Source organism: Malus sylvestris, chromosome 7 (genome assembly GCF_916048215.2).
Source record: "Malus sylvestris chromosome 7, drMalSylv7.2, whole genome shotgun sequence".
Lineage (NCBI taxonomy): Eukaryota > Viridiplantae > Streptophyta > Magnoliopsida > Rosales > Rosaceae > Malus > Malus sylvestris.
In genome coordinates, this window is record NC_062266.1 from 6,234,338 (window position 1) to 6,246,233 (window position 11,896).

Genomic DNA, 11,896 nt, shown 5'->3' on the forward strand with positions numbered 1-11,896 from the left:
AAAAAAATCAACGAAATACAAAAGTTGGAAGTGGGAATTATAGGCCTCTTACCATTGGAGGAAAAAAAATTGTCTAACCTCATGCATAGGTGAATTAGATAGTTGAAAATGCGACGCTAAATTTGAGTTTTTAGCCCCTGCAGATAACCTTATGGTCTAGTGGTTAGGTGTGGGTTCGATTCTAATCCATTCGATTTTTTTGTCGAAACTGAAAACCATAACGAAATTTATGTACGGGTTTGGTTTTTTCGATTTTTTGGTCGGTTTGATTTAATTTTGATTCAATTTTTCTAGTTCGGTTTACAATTTTTTTAACTTAAAAATTGAAAATCTAAAGTTATTAAAGACAGGAAATTAAATTTATAGTAAAAACATAGGAAATAAGAGTACGGGATAAAAACAATAAAAGAAAATAAAGTTGGCTCATCTAGATGATCAACCCCAGATCGTCTAAATAACATTATTGCTAATCTACTATGAAGCTAAGCTTATCCCCCTCCCTCTTAACATAGATAACATCGTTTGTTAAAAAAAATGAAGGTTTTTTTAGCCAAAATGATCATTGAGATTGGCATAACTCCTCACTTTGATCATGAGATTTGAAATCAATAGAAATGGTCTCTTAGTTTGTTCACCATCAATCATTTTGGTTCTTCCATGAAAAATTATGTTAAATAAAGACCAAAATGACAAAAATATTCTCAATTAAATAAACAATGGATCAAAATGATTTGACAAAACTGAGGATATTTTTGTTATTTTATCCTTATTTAATAGAGATTTTTCACGGAATGATTAAAATGAGTTACCATATATTGGGCTCCTTTACAGATAAACTACCATTTGACATGTGTGCAAAATTTTATTATTATTGTTTTTCATGTAATTCTCATACTATGGTTCTTAGATAATAGCTCCTTACTTATAAAAAGTCAAGAAGTGTCGCAGGCTGACCTTGAAACTAACATGTTAGGCCCTTTTGATAACCATTTTATTTTTTCTTTTTGGTAACTTTGTCTTTTATTACACAAGCACGCCTTTGGCAGCTCCATTCATTTTAATTAGTCAAATTGCCATTGACTAGATCAATTCATTATATATTAAGTAAGATTCAACTAAATCTTCCAGATAATTGGGATTAAGAATATCAAGTAATAAGTAATGCTTTCAGGGTGGTATAATAAGATAATAAACAAGTTTAGATTTAATAATGATTGTTTAATGTCAACAACTATGCATTATCAAAGCCAAAAAATACAATTGTATTGGTGATTAATGCTGCAACGTGAATGGTTGAGGTGGTACATGCATGTTTGTTGATTGTTGCAAAAAAAAAAAAACAATTTTCATGCATAAAATAACCTACTAAGGATGTGATATACACACAGTCCGTTTTACTTCTTGCATATTCTTTTTATTTTCTGATTGCCAGATCAAATGAATTGTAGTAGCTCAAAGGACATAAATTACAAAATGTGTGTGAGAAGTAAAAATAGGTGGGTGGACAACATTGCCCAACCCATTAATGTCAACGTCCAATGTATTGAAATCACATTGCTAAACCAAATTATGTATTATGCATGTGATGCGCTAATTGTCAACTTATCATTTAGTATTATGGTCCAATATTATTCATTTTTATTTGTAATTGTAAACGAGAGGTCTTAAGTTCGATTTTCATCGAATAAGAGCTTGTTACGTGGTTTAGCTAAAATTTGTCACTTCCTTAATGTAAATATATCATTGTGTAGAAAAAAAAAATACAACAAATTTTATTGGACCAAAAACAAGATGATTTCTGTCAAACACAAAGAGATAAGCTAGTACAATGTTGTGGAAAGCTCGTTAGGATGCTTTGTAAAGAACGATTGCCACATCCATTATCCATACAAGCTTTTAGTGTTTGTGGCGTCAAATTAGTTGACATGTCTAAACCTAAAACCACTCGCTACTTTCCTAGAGAAGTTGTCAACTTCAGTTGGAATTTTTTTTCTTCTAAAAGAATCAACTATTAGTATTGTCACAGTAATCCATTTTTTCGAGGGTCAAGAAGATTCACAAATGCATCTTAGTCTTCCCTGACTATCATTGTGCGATTTACCAACGCTAGAAATTGAACACAAGATGTGTCATGTGAGATATGGACTTGAAATTCATCCCCAACCACTAACTGTAGTGGTTGAAGTTGTTCAGTTGATTCAACTACTATGTACTTTCTCTAAAATCGTTAATTCCGCATAATGTAATTGAATTGCAGAATGCCATATATTACTTTTATTTAGTATATAAAATTCATTTGCAAGTGGTTAAATGTCTTAATAATTAGTACATTGTGTCTTGTTTTCAGACCTCCTCCTTCCATCCTTCCTCATGAATCACTCTTCCCATATGGATGCTTTCGTATTATTCGCCACCAAAAAGGAAATTTTAAATGAATAACTCCGATTTCTACTCTTTTGAGAAAGATTTAAACCAGAAATGTGATCATCCTTTATGATTAATCCAAGATTTTTTTTTTGTTATCAGTTTAGGTCTGTTGCCTGTTTGCTATGAGATAGGGTTACTCATTGGTTGAGGTTGGATTTCTCTAAATTAATGTTGGGATGCAATTTTTATCATCCAGTTAATATGAACTTTTTTTAAGAGAAGTACGATATTTATTGATGACATAACATAATTCGTACAAAGAAGATAGGTTGCTTTTTTTGAGCTTCGATAAAATCTTGTCAGAACTTTCAACCCAAACGAAGGAAAAAAGAGAATTCCACACCACAATTACAAAGATTAACAAGAGGTTTGAATTTATCTTCTTATTTGTTTCCAAGGTTTTGTCTGATTTCATTGTATTGCAATACATGTCAATTTTATTTTGGATAAAACAATGGCTATGTTCTAAGAACGCTGAACCTACTGAATAGGTTCACTAAATCCTTTAATTAAACCTCTGTTGAAGGTTCACTAATCTCATAAACTTCACAATAGAGGAGTGGACTAATCCCACAATTTTTTTTTCCTTTTTTAAAAAGAGGGTCAACTAGTGGCTTCGCCACGGTAGTTCATCATTTCAGGAGCTAGAAAGACTCGCAGAGACATTTCAGTCTCTTCTAGCCAACATCATGCGATTCATCAGCTCCAAAAATCTAACATCGTGCAATTCGTCCTCAACCCCTGACCATCATCTCACAAGAGACTAACCATAATAAACTAGTTCAATTTCATCTTTAGTGATATTCAAGTCTACGATCTCTCACTTACAAGTCTATAAGACAGTAACACTAAGTGATTTTTTTATTTTCATTTAAAAGCCAAAAAAGAAAAGCCAAGAAATAGGAAATAAAGAAATATAAAGCCAAGAAATAGGAAAGAAAGAGGAATATAAAAGTAATTTTCTTTTCTTTTTTTTTATTTTAGAAAATTTTAACGAAAAATTTTCGGTACTGTTCATTTTAACGAAAAATTATATTTTTATACTAAAAAGTCAATTTTGATACTAATCATTTTTTATTTTTTTATCGTTATCGTTAAAATCTAAAATTTTTAAATCATCTTCATTGAGTTTTCTTTCGGTGGAATATTATCGTAACCGAAAAGCAACATAAGAATAATAAACGTGCTATCGCTTTTACGTACGTCGCCTAGTGAAAATAAAAACAAAAATCCGAGTCAACCTTTTCCTCATCACCTTTTTTGCTTTTATTTATTTTTTACTATAAAAATACCATTTGGGTTTCGCCAGTTGCACACCAGCACAGCATCCAATCCATAACAAAATTTCTCATTTCTTCCTCAGCTTTCTTGAAATCCCAAACACCCTAACATGGCGTCTCAGGTATGTACCTCTGCTCCTCTTCTCCTTTGCTTTCAATTCAATTTTATATCTGGGATTTTATTGAAATTTAATAGATTGGATTGGATTGGATTGGGGTTTTTGGTGCTGGATGTAAAGTTAAGGACTTGTAAGTCAAATTTGGGTACGATTGTAAATAAATTTGTTGAACCAATGTTGGGTTTGATTTGAAATTTTAATCTGTCACTTTATTTTGTTTTACAATAATATTCTCAGTTTATGTACAAGATTATGCTTTTACTTGCTTTTTTTTTTTTTTTTTTTTTTTTTTGGAAATTGAGTTGCTTAAGCTTGTTATCCAGCTTAAAATATATTTTTTTTCAAGTTATTCAGTTTTGCTTTTTGCTGCTGAGCTAGGAATTTATTCTGATCAAAAGCAATTGAAGAAAAGATATATATTTGATTGAAAAGTTGAAAAGTCTCTTGCTTTTATAGGAATGAATTGCATAAAAATTGAGAGAATCAAAAGAAACTGATTATGTCTTGAGGTGAAGAGAATATCTTGAAAATTGATGGGGAGTTTGAAATCATCGTTAGAATGGCGATATGTTAGCATAGGTTTGGTTCTGTGAATTTCGGTATATGTTGGTTCTTTGTTTCATTTCAGTATTTAATTCAATGTTTGATTGTTTTTCGGTGCAGACTACGGTCCTCAAGGTTGGTATGTCGTGTCAAGGCTGTGTTGGGGCCGTCAAACGGGTTCTTGGCAAGCTTGAAGGTTTGTTTATAGCTCGTGCTTGTCCGCTTCAATTGTGTTGATCTTCCTACTCTTCAGTGCCGTGCTTACGGTCTTTTTAATCTAGCATAAGAAAATCATTTGAATCTTCTTTAATACCTATTCTATTTCAATTGAGGCTATCAGTTACAACAATAGGCAAACTACGTAATCATGTGAATATGTCCACGAATGTGGATTTAAGTGTTGCGATGCTTCGATCTTGTGAAAGTCCGATGTATTTTTGTCGTATACGTTGACACTGAAGCTCTGTGCACTGATTATCACTTCGGTGGCCTTCAAAAGAAAAAGGAAGAATAGGTCATGGTTCTCTTATATCTTAGAGATGGGTGTATACTTCACTTTGGGTTTAGAGGCCATTAAATCGTCCCTGTTCCCCTAGGTGGTCTACTGCATTGCATATTATCCTGATTCCCACATGTTAATCCATTTAAAAAACAAATAGAGAGGTTGTTTTGGAGTAAGTATGTTTGTACAGGAATTGTGCTGTTAATCATTGTTCTAACTTTTAACAAAATATAGAGTCCATAATTGTGTGGATTTCGTTTATCTTGATAATGATGGAAGATGTTCTTTCTTCTCATCCTCAGGTGTAGAATCATATGACATTGATTTCGATGCTCAGAAAGTGACAGTGAAAAGCAATTTACCACCCGAGACAGTGCTGCAAACTGTTTCCAAAACTGGCAAGAAGACTGCTTATTGGGAAGCAGAAGCACCAGCAGAACCGGAAGCTAAGCCTGCAGAAGCTGTGGCAGCTGCTTAGCTTAGTGTTTTGCCTATTTAATGTGGATGTGGATGTAGTTCGTTTAATATGTGTTTCATCGGTGAACACCGACATGATAGACTATGAAGTCCTTTGTTAAACTTGTACTTGTTCGTAAGCACAATCACAATGATCCCCTTTGAACTTGTTGTATGTATGATTTCCTGTATAAATAAATGGGAGACGGTGTGTTGTTTGAAGCCTTCTTTTAATTTCTTTTACAGCTTCGGTGTTTAATGTTCTCTGAGATAGTTTTCCCTAATTTGTAACATTCTGAGATTACTTACCCCTCCGTCGCTAGTGTTTTACCTAAAGAAAAAACTTGGTTGTTCAATCCTGTTAAGTACTGTTTACCTAGACTGCGGTGACTTGCAGTCACGTCCCTTACGAAAGAGAGGCTTACAATACCAGCTTCTTGTTGCTCAAGCACTTAACAGCATTTACACATGCACTTGAGGTTCTGCGTTCAATTCCTTCTCCAATATCACTTGCATAAAAAAGGGACGGGATTACAATCCCGGTCACATTACCCTGCACGATGTAAAGGCTGTGATCCGGATGGAGGTTCAGAGCTCGATGCCATGATGGGAACCCTAGGCGAGAGGTTTGCAAATTCCAGCGTTTGTGACTAACTTCAGAGGGTTTCTGCAACAGATCCAGTTATCTGGCCTACTCCTGTTGACCATTCTGAACATAATTGGTCCCGAAATTGGCATGAACTTGCTTCCTTCTTGGGCTTGATCCTCTGCAATATTTCATTCGTCGGCACAATTATTTGGAGGTTGCGGAGATTCCTAGTTACAGTTCTTTGGTAAGTGACCGTTCTTTTTGTTTGTGTAAATGTACAGGATTCAGACTGTTGATTTAGTTCTTCGACTCTGGAAGCATGAAGTTCAGGCTGTTCATCTTTTGTTTGTCCAATTGTTCTTCCTGCTTGGTTCATTTTGCTCAAATCGTAGCTCTTGTTGCCTTCCATTGGAGAAAGTACCTGAATAAGATGGGGAAAGCTTAGAGGAAACCAGACTAGAAGCATGCACAAATGTGCATACATTATACAGTTTATTGATCGCTGATGGACTTAAAAAAAAATATGAACAGCATGCATTCTACCTGGACTTCATCAAGGGTGACTCCATTTTCCTCAAGGAAGGCGAGGAAGTTGCCAAGGTTTTCGTTGCTTGGACGATAATGTCCGCTGTATGCTGACACGGACTGGAAGTCAAAAGGACATATAGCATTCAGATGTAAAAAGGGTAAGGATTTCCAATTACGACAAGGGGAATTAGGAGCTAGAAGCATAATAAATTAAATATCTAAGAGGACGAGTTATCCCGAGAGATGGATACAGACTGATATTAAGAGTTTAGAGTACCAGATTTTCTGATTGATGCATTACTATATGTACCTTGAGCTTTCCATTTTCTACTGCAAGTCTTCCAGCAGCCAAGGTAGCCCCTCCCGCAAGGAAGCTGGAATGATGAAATGATCCCTTCTTCTTCTTGAAGGACGAACAAGAAGAGCATCAGTCTTCTGCAAATAGAAGTAGCGAACACTAAAGCTAAACACAGTTGACGTCCATATCAGATCTTACCACACCAGCATAAAGTTTCCTCGAGGTGCTCATGACGAAAATCCATTTAGAATCTTGCATTCCTAGATTTGTATCAAGAAGATGTCCTGTTCCTCCGTGCACCAATGTCCCTTCATGAATGATATATTCGAATTGTTCCCTCTCTTGCTTGTTTGCATAAAAGATCACCACAAGATGCATAAGAGAATGTTAGCATATTTTATTTGATGCGGAGCTCAAAAACAAGGGTTTATAATCTTAATCCTGTGTTTGTGAATGTACTTTATAGTACTGGTACTACATTTTTTTATCAGATTCTAGAACTAGTCATGCCTATATTTATCGTGGATCGGTGAGTGGCAAGCATAACCATGCTTTTCCGAATGAAATGCTGCTAAAGTTGTTCCAAGTTACAAAATACGCAGCACGGAGGGAAGTATGGTACCGGTCCTAGATATTTGATGCATTCTTGTTGCAGCCTTGATCTTGAGCAATCCTTGAGATCAACTTCCTTGCCATCTCCAATGTCCAACCTACAAAAGGTAGAGACTCTTCTTTCTAAATCATCTAAGCTTAAATGTACCAAGTATCTTAGAAAACATTAATTGAACATGATAAACTGCGGATCTTGAATCGATATAAACTGCGGATCTTGAATCATGTATATACCAGTAGAAAAATGGTTGCCCAGCATCACATCTACACCACTCATCATGGTAGAAGTTCAGATTATGGCCATAACGGTGTCTTGGATCAATCTGCAACAACCATGATGATAATCAGCAGCGAAGATGAATGTCTTTGCACGAGAAATCAACGTTTACTCTAACTATTACAAGCTTACCGCTTCAATCCAATGTTGGAACGCTAACTTTTGTGCGTTGGCATCCTTAGATAATCCTTTCCCCAGCTACAAAGAATTCATCAAACATGAACCGTTAATTTTTCTCCTTTCGAGCTTTAGAAAGATTTAATGTAGGAGTAATAAGTTTATGTGCCATGAGGAAGATAAGGAAACACGCCTTCGATGCAATGAGACTGATCCTACTCCACCGTGACGCTGCAGTTTCGGATTTATGATAATCGAAGAAGGAAACTGTACTCCGATTCAGCTTTGCATAATCTATGGCTTGCCACCTCCAATTAATCCAAAAACTAACATATTATATAACCTTGAGATTATAAGTAGAAAACGAGATCAAAATGTTCACATGAAAACTAATTACCATAGCTGTTCAGCAATAAGAACCGAATCTGCTAGCCTACGCCTGGTTCTATAACTCCTGTACACTTTTTGCAACTTCACTGCCGCCGTTGATTCCTGGCCGTGACTTGTGTGATGAGGAACCGCCACCACTGTCGCTGATGCACCGTGGTAGCAATCCAGAGAAAGCTCAGCCATTGTTACAAAAATGTTGCAACAGTTAGCAGTTTTTTTGTTTGGTTACCTATGGGATGGATATAAAGTTGGTCACACACACCCCATTAATGGGTGGTACCATTATTGCAGTGGCAACAAACAACACGAACGTTGAAATTTTTGCAAAGAGGTAGACAGTGGTCTCCACCCTTCAACCAAGAGTCATGTCATGGAGTAATCTGATCAGCTGGTGCTTAGTTTCAACGCGTCGCGGCTGCCCATACTCAAGATTAGACTCAATTTTTAAATTTTGGATAATATTGACGTCAGTTATAAAATTTGACAAAACTGTCTATAAGTGCAATTCAATTCAATTGTTTGTTCCAATAGACCACGATATCAATAAAATAATCTTGAAAATAAGAAATGAACCCTCAAATTGCTTTCGATAAAAATCAATTTGCATGCATGCATGATGCATCATGCACAAGTGTCCTCCAAGTGATTTTTTTTAGGGGAAGTGGTTTTCAGATGCCTCTATTCTTCTCCCGCACATCCTTGATATTCCAAACATTTGAATCGAATAAATCAAAAGAAAAGCGATGGACAAAAATGAACAGAGGTGGCTAAAAAAAATTGAGCAGCGGAAATCATTTTTGTTTTTGAACTATATATCGTATTAAATCAACAAAATTGTGACATTGTTCAAATTAAAATCCACAAAATAAAATTCCAGCTACATGTATATTTGAAATTTTATATCACAATTGCTTTGAAACAAACTTGAGTTTCTTATCTGACTAGTAATATTCTACTGAATTGTCCTTGCGTTTCTCGGCCTGGGCAAAGTCCCGGCAAGCAACCGGCCGGGGTATGTTGGGTGGGGTATTGCATCTCAGTAGTGCCCAATTGACCCCATTAAAAAATGGATGGTGTTTGATTGCTGTTGCACCCATTGTGGACCCCAGTCTCCTTGATGGGTCCTTGATCAAAAGTTGGGCGATTAAATCCTTGGCGGGCCCGGGCACGGTGGGCTCCTTAGGAAACTCAAGTGCTCGAGCCATGATATTGGCTAAGGTTAACTCATGGTTGGTTCCTTTGAAGGGTGTCACACCGTAGAACATTTCAAATATGAACACACCTAAAGTCCACCAATCTACTGCATTGCCATGCCCTTCGCCTGATGCAATCTCCGGCGACAAGTACTCATGGGTCCCGACGAATGACATTGACCGGACATTGATAGGCTCCGCCACGATCTCGAGCATCCCGCGGTGGCCGGAATTCTTCTTGCGTTTGCGTTTTGGGTGTGTGTTTGGTGCGGCCGGGACCATACAACTTGGTAGGATGCATGATGATATGCCAAAGTTTGGCTTGTTGGGATCATCGGAACGGTTGGTGACTGGTGGGTCCCGATCAGAAACAACCTGAGCGGTTGATGTTGGATCGGTGGTTGTTAATGAGAGATCAAAGTCGGTCAACATGATATGGCCGTCTGATCTTATGAGTACATTTTCGGGCTTGAGATCACGGTATATTATTCCCATCATGTGGAGGTACTCCAGAGCTGCAACTACTTCTGATGCATAGAATCTTCAACCACAAAAAGGACATAAATTGGAAAATTATGAAAACAGAGAAAATAAAAAATTAATTTCCAAATAAAAATTATTAATTGATTGCATTTTTTTATTTTTGGTGAAGAAATTGATTGCATATTACTTGGTCCGTTTATGGGTGATTTTCCGTACTAACAATCAATTAAAAACCCTTTAAAATGTCACCTAATTGGAGTGGTAACCAAAAGCAGCAACCTAATCAAATTTTGCCCTAATTAAGGCATATAATTACGGAAATTAATATTGATCATGGTCATGATCAAGTGTTGCTGCCATGAGACGTTGCCACGATAACAAATTATCTGTTGTATCGTGTAAGTTTTTTTTTTTTTTTTGGTAAATAAAATATTGAAGAAAAAAGAAAATTACTAATACACAGAAAAGAGCTGCAACCACCAGAAAAAACATAAAAGTAGTTGCCAACAACGCTGCACTAAAGCAGCAACAACAAACACTAACTATTCATAGAGATATTTCATCATTGTAAAAATAGACTAATTAGCAGTGGAATGAGCGATTTTCAAAAAACTCAATTGAAATCTAAATTTCTAATAATGGACTTAATTGAGTTAAGAACTACTAGAGCGAGTTGACGTGATATCTTCAATTTACGATTATAAATATTGTATAAGTTGCTTGCAAACTCGAGACATAAAATAAAGCCTATGAAACCCGCATAGAATAATCAATAGTCTCAAGCAAATACTGGATCCCACTTACTATAATTACCAATTTGCAAATATAATTAAGAAAATTGAAACATATGCACATTTATGCGTCACAAATGCATACATAGTAGGATTAAATTGCATATGTCATAGTGCAAATTGTACTCACCGGACGGAAGCTTCACGGAAACGTTTGTCCGGTTGGCATTGGCGGAGGACATGGAGGTCGCCGCCGGGACAAAACTCAGTCAACAAGCAAGACCATTTATCGGACTCCAACCAGGCGTAGAGCGTGGGCAAAAATGGGTGATCCAACATTTCCAGTATTTCCCTCTCTATCCTTGCCCTATTTCCTTTGTTCCTAACCGCCAACTCCTCCTTGTCCATCACTTTGGCAGCAAACATGCACCCATCACTACCCTCCAACTCCACAAGGTACACGCTCCCTATGTCGCCGCTCCCTAGACGGCGCAGGAGGCCGAGGTTATCGAGGCTGAGCCCCGTGCCATCGGACTTCTTGTATTGGATAGCATCCCAGCATGGATCGCTTGGCGGCGCGTGGGGTTTGGTGGTGGATGTTATGTGGCTTGAAGTGGTCCGTATGGCGGTTCCAGAATTCGAACTTGTGCTATGATTTGTTTCGGTAGTAATGGTCATGTCAATGGCCTCGGTAGAAGCATACTCAACGTGAAGGTTGTCTATGTTGTCGACGAGGTCGTCGACACATTGCTGCATGGTTGTGTTGACGGTGGTGGAACCGTGGAAGTGGTGATGGTGATGGTGATTAGGGTGGACGTGGAGACAAACTCCAAAGGAAGAGTTGGAAGTAAAAATAGGAGGAGCCTTTTGAAGGGAGGTGGAAAGAGTCATGGGCCGGCCAAATTTGGAAATGGGCCATATGGCTGGCTGATGTGTTGTGAGGGCCCACAGTGGGCCCAATTACTGGTTTTTCTTTTCGGCTTTTTGTTTCCATGTCTGGAATTTTGGATTTTATGGCTTGTTATTTATCTAGTGTAGCTGTTTACGCGTGAATATATTAATATTAATATTTAAATTAATATACGTAATAAGAAATTAACAGTTTTCATGGAAATTAAATAATAAATGGGAAGGATATGTGGTAGATTTAGATCCTCTCTGGGATCCTGGGGATCAATGCATAATAACTGTTCATCAAAGATCGTGTGGTCACAATTGAATGCGTTTTATATTTTTAAAAGTAAAGCAAACTCGATTTACGTGAAAAATATATATAAAAAAAAATTGTGACCGCACGAATCCCCAATGAAGGGATCCAGAGAGGATCTAAATCCGTATATGAATGTAAGAT

The 11,896-nt window shown here is 36.8% G+C and overlaps 3 protein-coding genes across 4 annotated transcripts; 1 reads left to right on the plus strand and 2 right to left on the minus strand.

Moving 5' to 3' along the window:
* Positions 1–3,661: 3,661 nt before the first annotated feature.
* LOC126629793 (copper transport protein ATX1-like) lies at positions 3,662–5,549 on the plus strand. The gene is made up of 3 exons (XM_050299937.1): positions 3,662–3,829; positions 4,490–4,565; positions 5,174–5,549. The coding sequence occupies exons 1-3, from the start codon at positions 3,818–3,820 to the stop codon at positions 5,347–5,349; spliced, it is 264 nt and encodes an 87-aa protein (XP_050155894.1). The 5' UTR covers positions 3,662–3,817; the 3' UTR covers positions 5,350–5,549.
* Positions 5,357–8,448, minus strand: LOC126629792 (IQ domain-containing protein IQM3-like). Of its 2 annotated transcripts, none has more exons than XM_050299936.1 (9): positions 8,146–8,448; positions 7,942–8,056; positions 7,764–7,829; positions 7,589–7,677; positions 7,365–7,452; positions 6,941–7,087; positions 6,755–6,844; positions 6,460–6,561; positions 5,357–6,337 (listed from the first exon to the last, which is right to left on the minus strand). In XM_050299936.1, the coding sequence occupies exons 1-9, from the start codon at positions 8,319–8,321 to the stop codon at positions 5,984–5,986; spliced, it is 1,227 nt and encodes a 408-aa protein (XP_050155893.1). In that variant the 5' UTR covers positions 8,322–8,448; the 3' UTR covers positions 5,357–5,983. The 2 variants fall into 2 exon arrangements, with proteins under 2 accessions (XP_050155893.1, XP_050155892.1); XM_050299935.1 differs by having other exon boundaries at positions 6,755–6,847; positions 8,146–8,446.
* Positions 8,449–8,956: 508 nt separating this feature from the next.
* On the minus strand, positions 8,957–11,560 carry LOC126629714 (serine/threonine-protein kinase D6PK-like). The gene is made up of 2 exons (XM_050299819.1): positions 10,736–11,560; positions 8,957–9,872 (listed from the first exon to the last, which is right to left on the minus strand). Exons 1-2 carry the CDS (start codon positions 11,434–11,436, stop codon positions 9,080–9,082), a joined length of 1,494 nt encoding a protein of 497 aa, XP_050155776.1. The 5' UTR covers positions 11,437–11,560; the 3' UTR covers positions 8,957–9,079.
* Positions 11,561–11,896: the final 336 nt, after the last annotated feature.

Bases quoted from the DNA above. Each gene is read 5' to 3' on its own strand.
- LOC126629793 (XM_050299937.1), top strand. The intron at 4,566-5,173 runs GTTTGTTTATAG...TCTCATCCTCAG, and splicing joins GGTTCTTGGCAAGCTTGAAG to GTGTAGAATCATATGACATT.
- LOC126629792 (XM_050299935.1), bottom strand. From the start codon at position 8,321: ATGGCTGAGCTTTCTCTGGATTGCTACCACGGTGCATCAGCGACAGTG. The intron at 7,678-7,763 runs GTAAGCTTGTAA...TGGTTGTTGCAG, and splicing joins TCCAACATTGGATTGAAGCG to ATTGATCCAAGACACCGTTA. The intron at 7,088-7,364 runs GTACCATACTTC...TATGCAAACAAG, and splicing joins GCATCAAATATCTAGGACCG to CAAGAGAGGGAACAATTCGA.
- LOC126629714 (XM_050299819.1), bottom strand. From the start codon at position 11,436: ATGACTCTTTCCACCTCCCTTCAAAAGGCTCCTCCTATTTTTACTTCC. The intron at 9,873-10,735 runs GTGAGTACAATT...TTGTGGTTGAAG, and splicing joins TTCCGTGAAGCTTCCGTCCG to ATTCTATGCATCAGAAGTAG.